The sequence below is a fragment of the Rhincodon typus genome, chromosome 20 (genome assembly GCF_021869965.1).
Source record: "Rhincodon typus isolate 14 chromosome 20, sRhiTyp1.1, whole genome shotgun sequence".
Lineage (NCBI taxonomy): Eukaryota > Metazoa > Chordata > Chondrichthyes > Orectolobiformes > Rhincodontidae > Rhincodon > Rhincodon typus.
The window spans coordinates 38,516,571-38,538,723 of record NC_063351.1 but is presented as its reverse complement, the minus strand read 5'-3'; the positions used below and the strand labels follow the sequence as shown (position 1 = coordinate 38,538,723).

At 39.7% G+C, this 22,153-nt stretch overlaps 1 protein-coding gene across 3 annotated transcripts in view; it reads left to right on the top strand.

Moving 5' to 3' along the window:
- sh3pxd2aa (SH3 and PX domains 2Aa) overlaps positions 1–20,594 on the top strand; it is a 282,467-nt gene extending 261,873 nt beyond the window's left edge. For all 3 annotated transcript variants that reach the window (XM_048608736.1, XM_048608735.1, XM_048608737.1), the window contains 3 exons: positions 727–776; positions 3,950–4,069; positions 5,427–20,594. In XM_048608736.1, coding sequence (XP_048464693.1) covers positions 727–776; positions 3,950–4,069; positions 5,427–7,454 — 2,198 coding nt within the window. In that variant the 3' untranslated portion in view covers positions 7,455–20,594. The remainder of the gene's footprint in view (positions 1–726; positions 777–3,949; positions 4,070–5,426) is intronic.
- Positions 20,595–22,153: the final 1,559 nt, after the last annotated feature.

Sequence of the window (22,153 nt, the reverse complement as noted above, 5' to 3'; positions counted from 1 at the left end):
AGAAGGGTCTAGGCCCGAAACGTCAGCCTTCCTGCTGCTCTGATGCTGCTTGACCTGCTGTGTTCATCCAGCTCTACACCTTGTTATCTCAGAACTTCTAAGCTACATGTTTATGGAACTTCAAGTGAGATACACTTAATTTATTTCCTTGTTCCCAGATGCTCTTGATGTGAGAACAGTAGATTCCAGCTCCTTCTCAGGCTGTGGTGGAACCAGTTAATATTGAGTGCAGATAAGATATAATGTGCAGCCCTCAGTAATATTTCTGAACATGCATCAGTATGCATAATTTTTACTCAGTGTTGCAATTAATGATGAAATACAAGTATATTACTTGACAAGAAGTTAGCGAGTGACATAATGGTAACGTAACTGATCAAGTAATCCTCAGAACTAGACTCACGCTCTGGGACAAAGGGTTCGAATCCACTCACAGCTATATGGTGAAATTTGAATTCAATTTTTAAAAATCTGAAATTAAAAGTCAAATGTAACCATTATCAATTTTTAAAAAAAAATATGATTCACTAATGCCTTTTAAGGAAGGAAATCTGTTATCTTTACTGGCCTACGTGTTACTGTAGACTAACCATATTGATTGACCCTTAACTATCCCTGTGAAATGACCTCAGCAAGCTACTCAATTCAAGGACAATAATGCTGGGTTGATTGGTAATGCCCACTAATGCCTCAGACTATTTGGTAATTAATTTTTTTTTCCCATAGGCTCCCCAAACTTAAGACAGAAGCCACCACCACGCAGGGAAACTAGCCTGGTATGTATGGATTTTGTTTTTCTGTTACATCATCAGTGCATTCACTAAACCTTCCGAGCCCACAATCTCTACCACCCAGAAGCTTAAATACAGCACGGTTATCAGAACATCGTCACCTGCACATTTCCTACAAGCTACACTTCATGCTGATTTGGAACTATAATCACTGACCTTTCACTGTCCACTGGATGAAAATCTTGGAGTAAAAAGCTGCTGGGTATCAATACTTCTTGATATGTTTTTCTGCGTGGTTTGCTATTCACTAGACCCTTACTTAAGTGTCATTAGCAAGTTTGATATTGTGGTCTCAATACCCAAATCCTATATACCAAGAACCAACACCACAAGAAGAGAGTGCATGAGCAAAGGTTTGTTATCTCTGGAATTTAGGAGCTATAAGGAAAGACATGGGCATGATATGGCTCATGGAAAGTCTGGAAAACTAAAGTGCATCTATTTTAATGCCAGGCACTTGACTGCTAAGGAGCAGATGAACTCAGTGTTGATCAGCACATGAGAATATGATATTGTTGCGATTACTGAGACATGATTGAAGGAAGGGCAGAACCGGCAGCTCACATTCCAGAGTATAGAACTTCCAGACATAAGTGTTGGGAAGTTGGAGGAAGGGGGTGGGTGGGTGTGTGTCTGGAGTCACATGTAGTCTAGACAAAAGAACAACAGTTGCTTTCCCGAAAGGGCATCAAACCCTTAACTCCGGATTTTTATTAAATTCAAAAGCCACCATCTGCCATGGCAGGATTTAAAATCGTCCAGAACATTACCTGGGTCTCTGGATTAATAGTCTCGTGATTACACCACAAGGCCATTGCCTCCCCTATACTTGTAGGAGATTTTAACTTTGCTAACATTAAGTGGTGTTGCCTTAACGTGAAAAGGTTTAGAATAGAATTTTTAAAGTGCATCCAGGAGGACTTTTTGTGCCAGTACATAGATAGTTCTACTAGAGCTGGGGATAGTGACCATAACTCTATAAGTTTCATGGTCATTATAGAAAGGGTTATGGATAACATAGAAGTTAAATGCCTAAATTGGACAAGGGTAATTTCAGGATCTGGCAAACATAGACTGGGAGCAGCTACTTGCAGATAGGTCTATGTTTGTAAAGCGCAGGTCGTTTAAAAGTAGTATAGTGAGAATTCAGGGCCATTGTGTTCCTCTAAGATTGAAGGGGAAGGGCAGCAAGTCCAGGGAGCCCTGGAGGTCAGGGGATATTGAGAGCTTGGTTTTAAAAAAAAGAAGGAAATGTATGTCATGTACGGCTCATTAAAAGTAAGGGAGGCCCTTCAAAAGTATAGAAAGTTTAGGATTGGTTGAAGAAGAAATTAGGAGGGCAAAGCGGGGCCACGTAATATCTTTAGCAGATAGGATTAAGGAAAATCCTAAGCCTTTTTATAAGAGGAAGGAGTGGGACTGATTAGAGATCAAAGGGACAACATGTGCATGGAGGCAGAGGAAGTGTGTGAAATCTTAAATGAAAATTTCTTGTCTGTATTCACAGAAGCGAACGGCATTATAGCCAGGGATTTCGTTTGGGATAGTGAGGCTCTAGAACATGTTAAGATTACAAAGAGAGATATTATATGTTTTAGTGGGCACAAAGGTACATAACCCTCATGGCAATGTATCCCAAGCTGCTATGGGAGGCAAGGAAAGAGATTGCTGGTGTCCTGGCAGAGATATTTAATACTTTGCTGGCCACAGCTGAAGTGCCAGAATACTGGAGGATAGTTAATGTCATTTCTTTATTCATTTATTCCTTTATTATTAGTAGGGAAGGGCCAGGTAATTACAGACCAGTTAGTCTGACATTAATGGTAGGGAAATTCTTGGAAAAAATTCTGAGGGACATGATTCATCAACACTTGGAAAGGTAGTGATTAATCAGGTATAATCAGCACAGATTTGTTAGAGGGAGATCCTGTCTGACTAATTTAATTGAGTTTTTTGGAAAGATGACTAAATATATTGATGAAGGTAGTGCAATTAATGTAGTTCACGTGGACTTCATTAAGGCTTTTGAGAAGTTCCAAATGGAAGGCTAGTCCAAAATAACCCATGGGATCCAAGGCAAGTTGGCAAACTAAGGATAGAAGTACTGAGTAACAAACGGACCTTGGTGTACAAGTCTATAGAGTCCTGGACTCTATAACTTCTGTTCACCAAAGGTTTAATGGATATGAAGAAAAGATTCATATAAAAGTTGGGTCCAGTGATCTCCGTGTATGATGACATATGCTCAAGGGGCTAAATGACTACTTCCAGTCCTATGTTTCCAACACAGATCCTGGGATCCGTCACTGAGACCAGAACAACACCCCATAATTTTATTGTTTGCTTTCTTCTGAAACCATTGACAGGTGGAGAAACATTCACTACAGAGAAAGAGGTTGAAGCTCGTGAGATAAGAACTCTTGGTTTGCTAGTATACAATTCATGGAAAGCATGAGTAAAGTTGAATAGCTGTGTCTTTTGGTGCAGTTGCAAAGATGGCCCAAGTGAGAGAGTGATCAGCACAAAGGGCATGCAGGGTTAGTGGTGTTGGGACTTGGAATTGGATGATATAATAGGCGATAGTAAGAGTGGTAGAATATGAACCTCGGTGGGAGGTGGATGCAGTAGCAGAGATAGAGTGACTTTGAGATATCGGAGAGAAAAGGGCTTTTACTCTGGTGGTGTGGAGAATGTCATTTTTACAGTTCTACAGTGGTGCGCATTCCTCCAGATAGCTAAGAGTGAACCAAATGGGCGGCTACCTTGGACCAGATTGGCATGGGCGAAGAGGATGTCGTGCCTCTGTACGACCCCAACAGTCAGGACCTCCAGGTGCCAACTTAACAGAGATCTATCAGCAGTTTGTTGCTACCTATTCAGTTTGAGAATGCTTTTCTACATGTAAAATAATTATTTGATAATGGGAGCGAAAATATAGAATGACTTTATATTTGTTGCTTTGATGACAATCTAAAGCAGTAAATGCTAACGATGGAAAAGAGTGAGAACAAATTTTTAGTAGCAGAATAAACTGCGACAAACGTTTAAAATTTTCTTTACTTTTGCTCCACATAGATCAAATAACAATTGTTGTGAAAATATCAGGTTCATTTCAAGGCTTTTAAGAGTGTTCACTTTTTGTATTGCAATCCATCCAGGGATTCCAGCTGCCCAAGCCTCCAGAGCCTCCTGCTGTTGAAGTGGAGTACTACACCATTGCAGAATTCCAAACACATATTGCTGATGGGATCAGCTTTCGTGGGGGACAAAAAGCTGAGGTACACAGCATGTTTTAGCGATTTCCAAAAGGATCTGGCACAGCAAAGCTCGATAGTTATATGCAAAATATTATCACCTTGTGGAAACCAATAAACTAACAGAATCTAATTAACAACTCCAACTAAAGATAAATAATTTTTACTCTAACAGCGAAATCCAAAGCAACAAAAAAGTAAACATGAGTTAACACACAAATTGTGGTCAATATAATCTCTAAATTTCTCTTAAAATATCAAAAATAACAAAGGTAGATTTCACAGATTTACTAGCAGTCCAGTTAGAATATATGACACCAATTCCAGTCACAAAATCCTTCAAAACTCTGAGCTTCCTTAAGCTGAATTCCAGCTCTGTTTCTTCAATGCTTCAGGCACCATCTCATTCAAGTAGCTTTATTCTGTATATATTTTACAGGTACATTTTCCATGAAAACACTTTTCCAGATCGTTCTCCTAGTTCTGCTAGTGGATTAAATTGATTTAGACTTCTTTTCCAGCTGTCTCATGGCTTTGTTCTCCTACAGCCTATTGCACTAAACTGCACGGCTGACATCATCTTAAAGTTCTGACCTTACATCTGTTTTCAACCAGTTTCTATTCTCTAGCAGTCTGAGATCGCACCCTATTTCCCTGGAACCTAAAATCTTAATTTCTTTCTTAGTTAAGAACTGTCTTAAAAAAGAACTTTGACACCAGAGTTAGTGTACCTAACAAAACATTTGACAAGCTATTTGTGTAGACAACAGCTCATTCGTGCTTCTCTACTAATCCTATGGAATGTGGATTTCATAACAAAAAAACAATTGGAAGCAAATATTTTGTCAAACTTTTAAATCAGATCGAGGTTACCTTTCCCAAGTGAATGATTTTGGATAGCAGCTTTTATTTGGTTTCCTTTAGAAATTTGCTTCCAGAATACAATTTATTTCACAGTAGAGCCTTTTAATGTGTTTCTAACAGTAAATATTCATAGAATGTTTTAGGTGTCTAGCATCAAATACCAAGGAATGAGATTTTCCTCCATTTCCCAGTGTGTTTCATTATTAATGTCTACAAATTCTACTCAAGTGACATATTCCTCACCTTTTCAATTGTTAAGTCAAGGCAAAGATTTTTTTCTTTTCTAGACACGTTTAACTTTCGTATTTGGTTTACAGTATTTCGATCTCTTACAACTTTCTGTAATATATTTGCAATTTGAAGTAGATTAATAACTAAAATCTGTCAGTGAGCAAGGATTTGCACAAAATATGTGCAATATGTAGATTTTCTGTGGCACTAGCACCATGCTTTATGCACTATGTGTCAATTGCCCTTGAAATCTGTATATAGTAATTTTTACATATTTGATCCTTAGGTCATTGAGAAAAATTTAGGTGGCTGGTGGTATGTACAGATTGGGCAGCAGGAGGGTTGGGCACCATCTTCATACATTGACAAGAGGAAAAAGCCAAATCTGTCCAGAAGAAGCAGCACACTAATCCGACCAAAAATCCCTCCACCGGCACCACCCACCAAAAGCAAGCCAAATTCTGAGGAAACAGGTCCAGGAAATGACAGTGAATGCATGCAACAAAAGCCCAAGTTTGAGGAACCAGAGTATGATATTCCGGCTGCAATCTTTGATCATGAGCCTGAGACTAGAATGAATTTGATTGCTGACGAACAGGCTAAAGAGGATTCAGTTGATCAGGACCAGCCGGAATCCAGCCAGCAGCAAAGCAAACCATGCCCATTATCCACACTGCGAAAAGCCCGCTTCAAAATGGGTGAATCTTCAGAAAGCTTGTTCCGTGATGACCAGCTTGTATATCCTCCCAGTGATAAGGAATGCAACCAAGGAGGGAGTAGCAATAGTTTAGTATGTAATCAGGTTTGTGAAACTATTACTCAGATTGATGCTGCAGTGTCAGCATCAGAGACCAGCTGTTCACCAAAATACATTTCACCAAAACACTCTCTAAAAAACCTTCAGTTAAGATCTGAGAAAAAAACAGATGCTAGGAAAGACCAGGATCCTGAAAAAAGTGGGGATAATTACTGCAAATCCATCTCCGATATCAGTGACTGCACCACACAGAAAGTTGGATCAAAAAAAGACAAGGAGATATCTGAAACAAACGCACACACAGAACAGAAAGCTGCTCTTAGTCCTATAACCAGGCCAAAGCCTTCTGTGAGACCAAAGCCTTTACTGGTGAAGCCAGAAGCACAGAATACGGAGATCAGCACTATCAGGCGCCAGCTTAGGCCTACAGGACAGCTGAAACACAACTCAAAAGGGATAAAGATTGATGATGCAGAAACTATCTCATTAACATCATCTGAAAATTCAGAAGATTCTTTCACTAAAAGTACAGTCGATCTTTCTACAAATGTGTCACTCAGCCAGATGGGACTGGGAACAGTAAAACCCAGTGATCAGGAAACAGAATCACTGTGTCAGTATAAGACAGTGGATAAATATGAAAAAGTTCAGGACAATGAAATCAGTTTTCCAGCAGGAATAATGGTTGAGGTTCTAGAAAAACAAGACAGTGGTTGGTGGTTTATTAGAATTGGAGATGACGAGGGATGGGCCCCGATCTTCTACTTGGAGCATGTTAGTGGCAGGCCAGCAGAGGGCCCTGGAGAGTCTGAAACTCCTAATAGGGACAGGTCAGTGAATGAAAACCAACTCAACAATGTAGAGAAAGTAGACAAGAAGGTTCAGGCATTAAATAACATTAACATTGGTCTAAAGCGAGCAACACCCCCAATTCCTGCAAAACCCCCTGGAGGGTTTGCAAGACTAGGAGGAAATGTGAATGGTTCAGTAAAAATGAGAAATGGGTTGAAACAGGTAACCGTGAGGCCACAATCTGTATTTGTTTCCCCCTCGAGCAAAGAAAGTAACAGCCTAGCTGCATCACTCAGGAGGAATGAATCTATGATGTGTCATGAGAATATCAAGTCTACAGTGAATATCCGTCGTAATGCATCTTTCAACAATGTCCGGTTACGAAAGAAGAACGAGGAGTCTGACTCTATACACTCCGTGGCAATGTCCAGCCAGAAAAAGGTCAGACCTTCAGAAAGGTGTGGAGGAATCGAGTCAGATGCCATAGGCAGAATTTCCCAGAAAGACGGGATTCCCGTGTCAGCTGTGAGACCAAAGCCAGTGTGCATCCAGGAGAAACCCCAATTCATTCAGAACAACTGGAGAGAAGTGTACGTTGCAATCGCTGACTATCAGGGAGATGAGGAGACCATGGGCTTCCAAGAGGGCAGTTCTGTGGAGGTGCTGGAACGTAATCCCAATGGTTGGTGGTACTGTCAAATAATAGATGGTGGATGCTCTCGAAAGGGCTGGGTGCCTTCAAATTATCTAGAAAAAAAGTACTAAAATTTCTTTTTATACATATAAATATATTTTAATTTATCGATGCAATGTGCATTTTCAAATGGAACTGTCAAGCAAATACTGCAAACCTGCGATGGAATAAATGCCGCTATATTTCAAGTGCTGAATTGCTGAGCTAGTGTATACCAGTGAGACTGTAACATAAAGCTGATTAAGTATGTGGAAAGACACCTGTAGATGATGAGAATTATGTAGTCCGTCTGCACACGGTGGGTTCTGGACATTAAAGTGTCAAAGTGGAGCTGATCAGAGCTGGACAAGGGCGAGTTGCACTTCCTACATGCAACGGAGTTACTCAAAAGCCGGACCTTTGAGCAGAGTTGGATATTTTAAATTAATTATTATTGTTTTATTATTTACTTTTTACTGAATAATCAGGAGTTGTTCTGGACTTTTTCACTGGTGCCTTTAGCATGCCCAAAGTATAAAAACTGGGAATTAACATTCTTTTCACTGTGCCAAAAATGTAAATTAATCTGTTCAAATTTCTTTGACTTGATGGAATGGCTTTAAGCTATCGCTGACTTTTAGGTCATTATATGTTATGTTAGAAGGGAGATGAAAGGGAACTAACATCATGCAATGTGACAGATGAGATAGAAACCCCAATATTTGAAGGTGTGCTAAAATGCTAATTACATTGGCAAATGTGTCTCAAGGATGCCATTTTTACTGTTCTGTCACAAGGTTTTTCTGATTTTCTCATGTAAGTTCTAGGCACATTCATTATTTTGCTTTAGTTCATCAGACTACAAACACTCTCCAGGATGACACTAATAAAGTTAGTAGCTCTTCTATTGTGGCCCAACAATACACAACTCTGTTTTTCTACTTCTAGCTTGGAGTGTTATTAGGTTGAAATTTTTAGCAGAGCTCCTGATATTCAGAAAGCAAATGACCCCAGCATGCTCTGTCCATGCCCTTTATTTGCATCAAATCTTTGCATCAGAGTATGGATCTGGGACTAATAATTCTTTTGAACATATCACAAGATGAATATTTCACACTGCTTCATAAAACACGGAACCTCAGAAATCTGAGAGGTGAGAGCTTTATCTGCAGTTTGTTGGTATGATATGCTTATTTATAAAATATTTTATCTTAGGTTCTTTTTGCATAAATTCTCTAGATGGAAGATTTTTTGTATATGGTATTGTTGCAGGACACTTAAACAAGGACACTAACAATAGACTTGCACCCTCGTTCAAGGGCAAAATGGAGAGAAGTGGTGTGGTGAAAGATGCAGCACTTTCTGCAATGGACTCCATTGCTGCCAAGAAAAAAAAATGTGGCTCAGGGCCCCATGACTGGATAACTAACACTGCAATCTACAATTAAACATGAAGGGACATGGCCCTGGATGTTGGATTCAATAACTGAAGTACACATTGGTATTATAGTACATTAATTTTTATATATGTTGTCAAATGTAGCTACATGACCTTCTTTGAATAGAAATGAGAGGCACCAATTGAAAGTTGCCACTACTTTGCAGTAGCTGAATGACACGTAGGCTAGGAACTTCTAAGCTGAAAGGATATACTGCTTCTTCATGAATTTGATCATATTATCTAGCTAATATGAACAGAAAGTGATACAGAAACTCAGCAGACCTGGCAGCATTTGTGGAGAGTTGACATTTCATGTTCAATGTGACTTCTTCAGGACAGTATTATTCAGCACTGTATTGTTCATTGCTGTTTGCTAAAGCCTGTTACTACCAGCAGTGCTTTGCTGCCTCTACAGATGTACTAATGGAATGTAAATTAGTGCATTAGTGGATGCACAATGATTTGGGGACTGAGAAGGGTCCCATTTATTGAACTATTGTGTCACACCCATCCTTTGAATGTCAGTGGTCTTTTTCATTGGCATGTTGTTTGTTCAGGAATAAAACACTTCTTTAATAGTGTAATGCAGACGTGTAATAATTCTTGATTTTATACAATATATAATACCCTTTAGTACAACACAAGTTGGAAGGAATTAAAGTTTACAGAGATGTGCTGAGTAGATCCCATTAAAACTGAACAGCATACATCTTAACAGCCAGTTACTGCCAAATTAGACTTGCTGAGTTATGATTCCATTGTTGGCTGCATTCCTTCAAAGTAAATATGCAATTTTAGCATAAAGATTTGTACAGCTTTTCTGGAAGTAGCTTCGAGTTTAGAAGAATCTACTTGCCTAATATTTATTTACCTCAACATGCATACAACAGTTAAAGATGGATTTTATAACCAATTCTTCAATGCAATTAAGCAATAAAACCAAACTATCTATTTATCTTACCTGAATTTTTTGTCAGCCTACTCCTGATTCTTCTAGTCTCAAGCTTTTACTACAGTTAGTTTAACAAGGGAATTTTGTATAATCAATAGTGAGTTTCTATAGTCCTAAGGATAGGTAGATTGTACTCGTAAGCATAGAACATAACTAAATTCAACATTAGTCATCAATTTCAGTTTTATGTTACTGTATCAAACAAAATGACTTACTTTCTGTTTATTTGTTAAAACTTCCATCAAAAAGACACAAAATATGGAAAAGTGCAATATAGAATTGATGTAAATTATTGAGGGTAAATGCTGATATTGGGAGGTTAATTGATGTGAAGCAGGGTTTTGAACATCTGTGTAGGGGAAAACTAACAATATATCTAGGAATAGCAGGGTGTATATCAGCTAATATATCATGAAAAATGTATAAGCCTAGTAGAATCAGCTTTAGTGGACTGGGAAAAACAGAATCTTGATCAGGCACTGTCTTTGCAATTCTGATTATGATCTGGACTAGGAAATCTAGAACAAGATGCTTTTAAAATTAGCTTTGCAATGAAATACTGATGATTCAGTAGTCTTATTTTGGAACGGTATTGTCCCAGTGGATAATAGTGTAGTCTGCTAACACTGTGCTTTGTTATGTCAAGCAATGCTCCTAATATATCGCAGTTTACAAATTAATGGTGTTTTGAGCTATTGATACAACTGTGTATTTTAGGTACTGCACATTTAGCTTGGTTATCCAGTAAGTAAGAAAGAAAATGTGCTGACAGAATGAAGTTGGAAGAACTGTTCTTATTGTGGAATGATAAATAGCTTTGGAAGTTGAGAGTCAGGATTCACTTTCCTATCCCTTGGTTCAGTTTTATTTCTGTTGGTTTTAAAGAGCGGGGGCAAAGTAAGCAAAAGACATTTTGAGATTCTCAAATTGTTTCAGCGCAAAATTGGCTTTTCAGTTGTGACCTCAAGGCTTGAGTGGTAAGGGACTACAGGAAAAGAGAGAGCTCTGCCAAAAGAAAGTCATGGCTCCCTAGAGGTTCTCCTGCAAGCTGTCTAGTAGAGAAGGAATATACTGTTTCTCAGGAATGGCAACAAGAGGCCATCCCGGGTGACCAAAGCATCCTGGACTAAGGTGGCTGTGGAGGGAGTATCAAGAGAGAGTAGATCCAGTGCCGCAAAAGGATGAATGATCTGCTAATACACCAGTCAGAATAGTACCACTGACTACTCAATGCTTTGTACCCCCAAGAGTAAAAGGACCTATAAAGCTTAGAAGCTCATGCACCACCAGTTCACTGACCTTTCATCACAACTATGAGAATTTACACAGCTGATTACTATATACCAAGGCTTGCATGGGACAAGGTCACAACCACAAAAGGTTTCTTTGGGTTGGACACCTCACAAGAATACCAGACATGTGAATCATATAATGCTTTATTAATTTCTATTAATATTATCTCTTTGAGGTCACTGAAACAACATACATACATCCCCTATGCTTGCAAGTAATGCACACAAGCTATCACATTTCAGGGGATTCACATCTTTATCTATATCAAGCAGTCCAGGCAAAGTGCTCATGCACCGGTGCTAATGTCTGTTAATGATTCTCTCCCTCTGCACAATAAGCATGGACATACATACAATATGATAAACAATACAATATATGGGAATACAATAAGCATAGACAATGGGATCAGGGAGAAAAGGAGTGATGGGGGGTATCTGATAAAAGGCATCTTACAGCCTTTGAAGAGCAGCCTGCTGAGCTGGCAGGAGAGCATATGGATTGTGCTTGTGCTGAAGAGGAGATTGATATGTCCAGCCATCTGGTGAGAAGGCCTCCACTCTACTACTCCCAGCTGCATATCAAGCAGCATGCCTTAAATACTTGGTTAAGGCTAGTGGCTCACAACACTAACAAACATTTTTTTTCCTCTGCAGTTTCAAATCCCATTCTCAAGTCTGGACCAAAAGAAACAAGAAGAGCCCAGTCCTCAAGCCCATTTCTAATAGCCCCTCACAGCACACCTCTGAGGACAAACAGTTGGGACCCTCAGAGTAAGCACAATCAAGGTCTACCACCCTCCATCAGCATACAGACATAGAGACACCTCAGTGAGTAATGTACTGAGAGTCAGCTTCGGGTCACATTCTGGTGCGCACTGCACTGACGTGCGCTTGCAGCGACAGGAGGAAGAAAACAGTGATGTTTCTGTCACTCAGAGAACTGCTGGAGAACAGATCTAAGCTGAGCTCATTGCAGTCTCTGTACTTAGCCATTAATGAACTGCTAGTGATGATGCCAGAGACAAAGAGGAGAACATCCGGCAGACATGCCAGAAATCATGCGTAGACAGGAGCAATGGCCAGAGGCATCTGCCCATATCTTATTTGATTCTGTAACTTCAGCATGCAAGCACATAGCTTCCTCCATAGTTCAGGTGGCAGCCACTGTGGAAAGTTAGGTCTAGCAAAACCATCAGTAAATGCCAGATATGTTCATATGAGCCATGGCTGCTTTAATTCACTGGTTCAGTGAAATGAGCCCACAGGACCTTGACATCCCTCCAAGTTCTCTATCCCACAAGAGGTGTGGGAGGTACCATTCTACACTGACAGGTAGAATGAGGATGAAGAGACAGACAATCAGCGATTGTCATCTCGGTATTCCAGAGATATCCTGATGCATCATCGCCCTTCTGCTGGAAAACCCGGTGCCTGCATCCAGTTATTCTGAGGGCATTGCATCTGCACCTGTATAGGAGCTACCTGGTCCAGGTTGAACAGTTTTTGGCCAATAAAGCCATCTGAGCTAAGGGGGTAGTCAGCCGGATTCCTGCAGCTACCCAAATGGCACCAAGACGTAGCAGTAGAAAAATAAGAATTAAACAGCACTGATGTTAACATTCTTTACACTACACTCGAAACAATTCAACACCTTATATAAAATGTCTTCAGCCTATTTCAATCACTTCTAACTGTTCATGTGTTCCTTATAGGGTATCTGATTGCCTTAGGTGCTCACACATCTATCTTGCAGCAATGCGAAGGCCACTGTGACCAACATAATCTCTGTAAAGTGGGAATTTAGTGAAATGGTTGGGTTTCAACTGTCAACCACAGTTGTTCAACCCCTCTACCTGAGTAATAAATAGAAGCACCTTGCAAATGAAGGAATCAAGACAAATGTAGCCATGTAAATCTGCAGAACTGTATACCGTTGCTTTGGCCAGGAAACTGAACGGGTTTATTGGTGCCAAAGGAACAAATTCAATGGCACTCAAACTGTCTTAATGTTTAAATTTAAATAACAAGAATTCCTTTGAGAACAAGATTTCCTCTATGGCATAGTTCATAATATTTCCAAGTATCCACAGTTGTTTGTGGAAAGGTATTTAGCATCAAAACCATCCAATATCAAGTTTTTTTAGCTCCCTTAGCATTTCTGTCAGACTCACCTTACTCATTGGAGGAGACGGATGACTGGTCCATCGCCTCCTCATCTCACACCATCGTTGAGCTCAGTTATGCAGGATGCAGCAAATAATCACTATTCTGGAGGCCCTGTCAATGAGTATTGGAGTGCTGCTCCTGGGTGGTTCAGGCAACAGAAGCGCACCTTCAGAAGACTAATTGCCTGTTCAATGGTGGCCTCAGTGGATGTATGTGCTGCAATTATAACATTGTTCACCATCAGCCTGAAGGTTTCACACCAGCTGTGTCTTTTGGGAATATCCCTTGTTATCTAAAAAACCGTCCTGGAGATCATGGGTGGGGTGGGGGCAGGGTGCTACTTTGGTAGTTGTGCAAGGCTTAGGGCTTTGAAAGCACCCTGGGCAATGGGTGCACACCTGCAGAAATTGCCCATAAATGAGCTGAACACAGAGAGTGAAACCCCATCCAGTTCAGGAATTTGGCTTAGCTCTGAACCTCACATGCATTCAATTGATCACCCGTTGTAACTGAGGGAACTGGTGATGGCTGCAAATCTGATTGCTCAGACACCTAGGCTGTCTGTGTTCATGGTGAACTAGCTAAAATGTATTGCTTTTCTAAAAGGGGCATCAGTGAACTCCTGAATGCATCGTAGACTACCAATTGGAAGATAAGTCTCTAATTGAGGTTTGAAAGAAGCCTGCAGTGAGTAAGTTCAATATTGCTGTAATCTTCAGCATCACTAGCATGGTACTTTCTCCCCAACTTGTGTGGCTGCAGAATATGTTGGCAGGAGGTGGCTGATGATAGATAATGGCTTCTCTAGTCATACAGACATACCTGCAGCACTGCTTTTCACTTGTCTGCAGGCATCTGGAACACTCACCATACACACTTTCTCAGTAGATTGCTCTATGGTGCTGAAGACCTTCAAGCACTGCCTGCTTTTCTGTCATGCAGCCCCCTGAACCTTTTGTTTCTAATTCCTCTGTCATCACACTTTCTTTCTCCTCCTACTTCTCAATCCTAGCAAAGCTGAGACAGTGCTGGTTTAAATAGATCAAACACGTAACTTGGAAGTACTGACCCATTCTGAAATATCAGGAATGAGATGTATATTTCCCTTGTGCGCTCATCAAGCTGCTTGTCTTGGTGAAAGCCTGTCTACAATCACTTCTACAGAATGAGGTGCATCCTCCATGAACCATGATTGGGGTTCCTGTTCCTGAGGCTGCCGTCTGCAAAACATTTATGTCTTTTATAAGATGTAAGAACAGAAGTAGGTCACTCGATCCATCAAGTCTGCTCTGCCTTCAATAAGATTATGGCTAATCTGATAGTCCTCAACTTCATTTTCCTACCTTTTCCCCATAACCTTGATACCCTTACTAATTAAAAACCTGTCTACCTAATCTGTGCAAAATATTAAATAACTGAGTCTCTACAACCCTGTGCATTAAAGAATTTCAGTGATTCACTGCCCTCTGAGAGAAGAAATTCCTATTCATCTTTGTCTTAAATGGGTGACCCCTTACTCTGACATTATGCTCTCTGATCCTAGATTCTCTCACAAAATGAAACCATCTCTCTACACATATCCTATCAAGCCTCCTAAGGATTGGTAGTTTTTCAATTCTCTGGGTCTTTTCCAGAATCTAAGAATTCTTGGAAGACATTATCAGTATATCCACTATCTCTATGGCTACATGCTTTAATATCCTACAATGCAACCCACCAGGTTGAGGGGACTTATCAGCCTTTAACCCCATTAGTTTCCCTAGTACTTTTTCCCTAGTGATAATTATTGTGTTTATTTCCTCCCCTTGTCCACCTTCCCTAACGGCCTCACCTTCTGCATCTTGATTATTTAGTACTTTTGGAATGCCATTAATGTCTTCTACTGTGAAGACAAATGTAAAATATTCATTCAATTCCTCTACCATTTCCTGGTTCTCCAAAATTATTTTCCCAGCTTTGATTTCTAAGGCGCCTTGTACACTTTGGCCTCTCTCTTCCTTTTTGTGTATTTAAAGCTCTTGCTATCCTTTTTCACCACACTTGCTTGCCACAAAGACTATTTTCTTCCTTTGCTTTCAGGCATCTATTTTCATTGTTTTTAAGTCACCCATGATTACTACAATACTACTTTTGTATGCCCTCATTAACTCCTACTTTATTCTCTGAACTACAGTATAGCTGCTGTTGGGGGCCAATGGAGTACTCTCACCATTGTCTTATTGCCCTTGTTATTTCTTAACCCCACCTATAAGGATTCTAAACCTTTTTTATTTGACCTATATGGATTCTGTATCATCTGCATCTATCCCAAACGCCTGTCCCTCTCACATTATGTTCCAGCATGGTTAAAGTAAATCCCGTCCTACTGAAGCAGCTGATTTCCATGACAGTGCTGGTGCCTCATGAACTGAAATCCATTCCTTCCACATCAATCTTTGAACTACACATTTAAATCCTTGACTTAATTTGCCCATGACTCAGGTAATTGAGAATATTACCTTGGAGACCCTGTTTTTAATTTAGCTCCTAACTGTTGAAATTCTTTCAGCAGATCCTCCTTTCTGGTCCAATCAATGTCATTGGTACCAATGATGATACTGGATTCCTTCCCTTCCACACCAGGTTCCTCCCCAGTCCTGAAGAAATGTCCTTAATCCTTGCACTAGGAAGGCAGCACAGCCTTCAGGACTCATGGTTACGACTGGAGAGGACAGCATCTGTCCCTCAGATTATACTTTCCCCTACTACTACTATGTTCCAATTTCCTCCCCGCATTTGAATGGCTCCTTGAACCAGGGAACTGTGGTCAGTTCAGCCATCCTCTCTCAGTCCTCACTCTCATCCACACAGCTAGGAAAACCACATAACTGTTGGATATTTACAGGGGCTGTGCTCCTTGAACGCTTTCCCCTGGGCCCCCATACTGGCCGTACCTGCAGTCACAGTTGCCTATCCCTGATCACAGACAGAATTTTAATTACCTAGTTTGAAGGATGTGTCTCTACCTCCTGGAGCAAAGAGTCCACATAACTTTCCCCCTCCTTGATGTAGCACAGTGTCTACAACTGAAAGTCCAGTTCTTCATCTTGGATCCAAAGTTTCTTGTGCTCCAAACATACTACAGATGTGTTCACTCTGGATCTTTTGGTGTGCAGCAACTTCTACATGCTGCTGCAGCAATACATCACCCATACTGCAATCACTGCCCCATTTTATTTATGAATTACTTAATCTAGCATTTTTTTACACTGAAAGATTCAGCTTATACTTTTCTGTAATTATTTTACACCAGTATCAACCTTATACTTAACAAGCCATTTTAATAAAATGAGAGATGAAAGAAGTCTAAAGACCTAAGCACAAACTGAAAACCTTACTTTCATGTTAAAGAATAAATGTACTCATGAATACTACTCACCAATGAGCTTCTTTCCCTGCACCTACACCATTTCATGATTCGTGATATCACTCCATTGCTAATCTTACTGCAGATTGGCCTCTCAATTGGCCAAATGCCTGCTCTATGATCATCACAAATTTTTATAGGATACATAAATGTTCATGAACTGCCAAACCATGAATTTATTTAAATCTCTAACCCTTTCTTTTCTGAAGAACTGTCTCTCCATCTCAATGAGAGTTTAAAAAATGTGTCCTAATGGTAACAACAGTTTTTTTGTTGACAGTACCCCAAGTGCTATTGTTCTTTTATTAATGGTCAGCAGCTTTCCACAACTTGCAGTTATCCCAGCAGGGGCCTTTTTAAGTTCACAGCTTGAATGATAGATCAGAGAGGTTGCTAAAGAATAACTGTCTTTGATTTAGATTATGCATACAACTCCTTATATGGGATTAAGTACTTAAGGAGCTTTTAAATTTTGAATGTGCTTTCATGAATAGGAATGCTTTCTTTTTAAACAATAGTAAAGTCTGTAATAGCTATTTAGACCTTTAATTTATTCCATTTCAACATTGCCCTTGAGGTCTGCGCATGGGTGAGTTGGCATAGAGAATGCAAGATGAAAGGATGCGGCTGAGTTGGCATTAAAATGGTATAGAACATTATAAGGATTTATTGGGATGATGAATGGCTTTGGTTAGCATTAGATTGGCATAGGGCTATCGGGGGCCATTGGGCTGAATGAGTGGTATGTCTGGGGCATGGGAGGTGTATTGGAGATGATGGAGTGTAAGTGTTGAGACTTAGAGGACTGAATATTTGATTAAACAACTGTAAGGAAGTTCTGGAGAACTGCTGTAGGTCTTTTAAACAGGCCACTTCTGGCACTCTCAGCCCCTATGGTCACCTCCAATCTGTGTCTAGAGGCACTGGGCCTCACTGTTCCTGCTCCCACCTTCAGACGAAAATCAAGTCTGACGGTACTTTTTTCAGAAGTGGATGTAATGAGCTGGGAAATTAGTGATCACATCAACCACTTTGGGAGCAAAAATCCAGCTGCACATCTTTTTGCTGTCATATTCTACGAAGAGGATGAAAATTATCCCTCTGTTTTGCATTATCTTTGAGATGTGTATGTTTGATGGTTAGTATTTTTGTTCTGTTAGTGATTATCTTCCATTGCAAGCTGGCAGATCTCAAGGATAGCCAAACTGCTTATCAATACTCCAATGCACTTCAAACATATTGTTATAAATTGAGAGATTATGGATTTACTGCTATTATCCGTTCAGGTTTCCTGCAATCTTGTTATAAGTGAGTCTGAATACCAGGTTTGCTAGTCAGTTTCTGTGGCTACAACCTCAACACTGACCTTCAATTCTAGACAATAAATCTTTGAACTTACAACCGTACATGCACAGCTGCTGTGTTTTAGTTGCTTCTGTACTTTCAGTACTCTTGGTTGGTAACATCGCAATGTTTAAATTGAACAGATAGGAATTGTTTCTTCACTAAATTAAATGGTTCTAAAGTGTAAAGTTCTGAAACTAGGCCCTCACTTCTATTATCTACTTCTGAGTTGCCTTTGGGATGTCTTAAATTGAACTTCTTAATTTTAAATTCTAATTGATAAAAGGAGGTACTTTTATTTATTCATACATATGTGCTGTGCACAAAGGCAGGCTGTTGGCTAGCTGTCTGCTAATGCTTCATCTTGAACTGCTTTCTTGGCAGTTTGCCATTGCCTTCCACTCTTGAGTAGGGCCAGTAAGACGTTCAATGTTTTTCTTGTTCTAATCACAGGGCTATTGGGAAAAGGATTAATTAGAATGATATTTCAAAGATTTAGTTTAATGAGCCAAATGAACACAGTCTGTGCTGTGAAATTCTCTGCATTTCTCTCCCATTGTCTCATCTGCTGGGCTTGGTGATTTAAACTCAGGCGCAATTCACTGGCCTCCCATATTTGAACCATGACACCTTTCATCATGGGTTCATTTGTATATGGTTCTAAATGCTGAGATGTAGTCGCATAGTCAACATGAGAATATCACACACAAACCAATCCCCATCTCTCCTGACATTTATGTATAAGTTACAGGACAAGCTTTAGGAAAAGGAACCCTGACTGAATTTTTTTTTCTCTCTGGTTGATGGCTGCTAAAGCAAAAGCTTCTGCTCCGTCATCACCCTTAATTATAATTAATTAATCTGGAATATAACAAGGAATGCAACTTAGACTATATAATTCAGTATACTGGACAATATATCTACTCATTAACCCAGTAAAGGCATCAAATGCTAATAACACAGGAGCTAAAGAAGACTGAGAAGTTCATGTGTAATTTTCACTTCCATTATCAATATAACCCCTTTTTTCAACAATTGGTTGAACAGAATTTAAACTGTCCTAGTTGAGGTTGCATTTTTATTGTTATACTTTCCTCAGGAAGCATGTAGAGATGTTTGCTTAATTCATTTGCCAGTTTGCAAGGCAGTTGTGGTCAATATATTGAAACTGCTTTTCTAATATACATAAGGAGACAATAACTATCCCAGATGATATAGAAATACATCTTTGCAATCTTTTAAATTGTATTCAATATTCAGAGCCTAATATCAAACTGCAAAGCAGCCTGAGTGGGACTAATTCTAGGAATTCGTTAATTGTGTTTATAAGTACGTGGAAATACTAAGAATTAAGACAAAAATTGGAATAACTTTTTATATGCAAAGTAATAAAGGGAATATTACTGAAACTATTTAATCAGTCTATGGGAGAGACCATAGGTCAAGGCTTTACCACGTCATACTCCAATATTGGGGTAAATTGGGAGCCCCAAATCCACATTTCCCAAGTGCCAAACCGGCACAGCGATATTCCCAGAGGTAGCATTCTAATTGGTTGCCTTAAAGCTCACAGTCCTGGTAAATATACCAGGCAGGATGTAAATGCTGTTGGCCAAATCAGGAATCTGACAGCTGTGACACCTCAGCATTCCCAGTTGTAGAGGTTGTTGTTGAGCATGCTCCAATTCTTTTTAATAATTTCCAGAGAGTGCCTTTGAAGAAGCACATAGAAAATGGCTATGGATCCATAGGAGGTTTCATATAGTTTCCCTATTCTGTTTATTCTCCAAATGTACCCATATGATTTGTATTCATCAAATTGGATTGGGTGTATTTTTGTCTTTCATAACAATGCAGATAATACACTCCTAGTTTCTTCAATGTTTCTAAGATAGGTCACTGTTAGGACTGAGTACAATCTTCATTCAACTTTTGGGGCAGTTTTTGTTTCAGTACTGATGCACCATTAGTCATTTTATTGTTTAGTGGTGATTATCTGGGCCATTGAAAACATAAGTTGCTTCTCCTTCAAGCTCACTGCTTCAAATACATAACATTGCCCTTTTTTTCCCCCTAACTGGTTGTGAGGATGTGTTAATTTGTGAAATCTTTTATATACTTTTCTATAATGTCCACTTTGTGTCTGTAACTCCCCAGAACAACGATAACAATAAATTTGGAACACATATAGTTAATATTTGTATTAGTGCCTTGTTTGTCTATGAAACAAAATTCTTCCAAGCAGTTGGTTGTGTATTGGCCAGCAACCTGAGATTTCACTTTGCTCCTCATTGGACTCCTAATTATTTTGTGCTTCCCAAGCCTCTTAACTTAGGAATCTACTCTGAAAATAATTTATGATCTCCTGTTGGTATTTATCAAATCTGCCAAATATTGTGTTTTCAGCCACTTTATTTAAGGAGCAACCTTGTGGTTCTGGGGAGCAAGTCCAACCTGGAGATACCATGTGGTCCTGGATATTGATAGCTTTTTCTACATTTAGTAACAAAGTACGTGAACCCCTAGTTGTTTCCTCACACTACTTTAGCAAGTGATACATTATTTCTCCTTGTATTTATGTATTATCAGCATGTGTAGTGTGCAATGATGTAATTAAACATGTGAACTGTTCATCTTGGTGTCTGCCTTTCTTTGCAAGTGCCTTTCAAATATGTAGCAGATTTTGGAGATAGGATCATAAAACAAAGTGCAAAGTTACTGGAAGCTGAGAATATGATGAACAAAATCAACTGGTCTGGGTGACCTCCCTGCTTGGATGCAGAGATTTCAACTGGATTATGCTAAGCCTGCCTGTTCCTAACATCTCATGGGTCTTTCAACTACTGATATGACTGATTTTGTAATTTACCTAATCTGGGCTGACTTTAGCTTCTGCACCACTATTATGGACATCCGCAATGAAAGGTACTATGTCATTTTTCACTTGAAATGAGACAATAAGGCTGCACTTATTGGAAAACTAGGAATATTTGGTATTTATTAATATTAGTATTGCTAAAAAAAAATTTTTTCAAAGCTTTTTGTCTTGCACTCAAGGAAAGCATGAACATGAGGAGAAAACCAGCATTTATACTACATACTGTATAAATATTGGTTTTCCCTTAGAATCGGTACCGATGAGTGGCAGACCAAAGACTTCGACAAAGCGTGTTATTTTCTGTGGTACTTAACTTCTGTGTACCAAATGTCTATTTACATTTTTTTAATTTGTTCTTGGGATTTGGGATTTTTTTGGGCTTGGCCAACCATCACTTCCTGTCCCAAATTTCCATGGAGAAATTGGTGGTGAGCTGTCTTCATGAACCACTGCAGTCCTTGGCGTGTAGGCGCACTCAGTACTGTTTATAAGGGAGTTCCGGGATTTTAATGCAGCAGGGATGAAGGAACAGCAATATTATTCAAAATCAGGCCTGTGAATAGCTTGGAAGGGAACATGCAAGTGGTGGTGTTCACATGCACCTGCTGTGACTGAGCTTTTAGGTGGTAGAGCTCATGAGTTTGGAAAGTACTGTTGAAGGAACCTTGTTAAGTTGCTGCACTGTATCTTGTAAATGGTACGCACTGCTGCTACTGAACGTCAGTGCTGGAGAGAGTGAACATTTATGGATACAGTACCAATCAAGCAGGCTGCTTTGTCCTGGATGGTGTCAAATTTCTTGAATGTTGTTGGAGTTGTACGCATCCAGACAAATGAGAGTATTCCATCAGACTCATGACTTGTGCCTTGTAAATGTGGACACATATCAGGCAAACAGGAGGTGAGTTACATGTTGCAGGATTCCTAGCTCTTGACTTGCTGGTGTAGCCACAGCTTTTATATGGTAGAATTGACCACTGCACTGCCTTTGTGGAAACAAAATTCCAACAATGTGGAAAAATGCCAAGGAGTATCCTGTACACAAAAAGCAGGACAAATCCAAACTAGCCAATTATCGCCCCATCAGTCTATTCTCAATGATCAGTGAAGTGGTAGAAGGGACCATCAACAGTTCTATAGTGCAGCATTTGCTTGGTAATAGCCTGCTAGGTGAAAGTCAGTTTAGGTTTCACTTGACCCACACAGCTCCTAATCTTAATTGCTCAGTCGTCAACAAAAGAGCTGCGATCCAGAGGTGAAGTGAACATGACTACCCTTGACATCAAGGCTGCATTTGACCAAATATAGATTC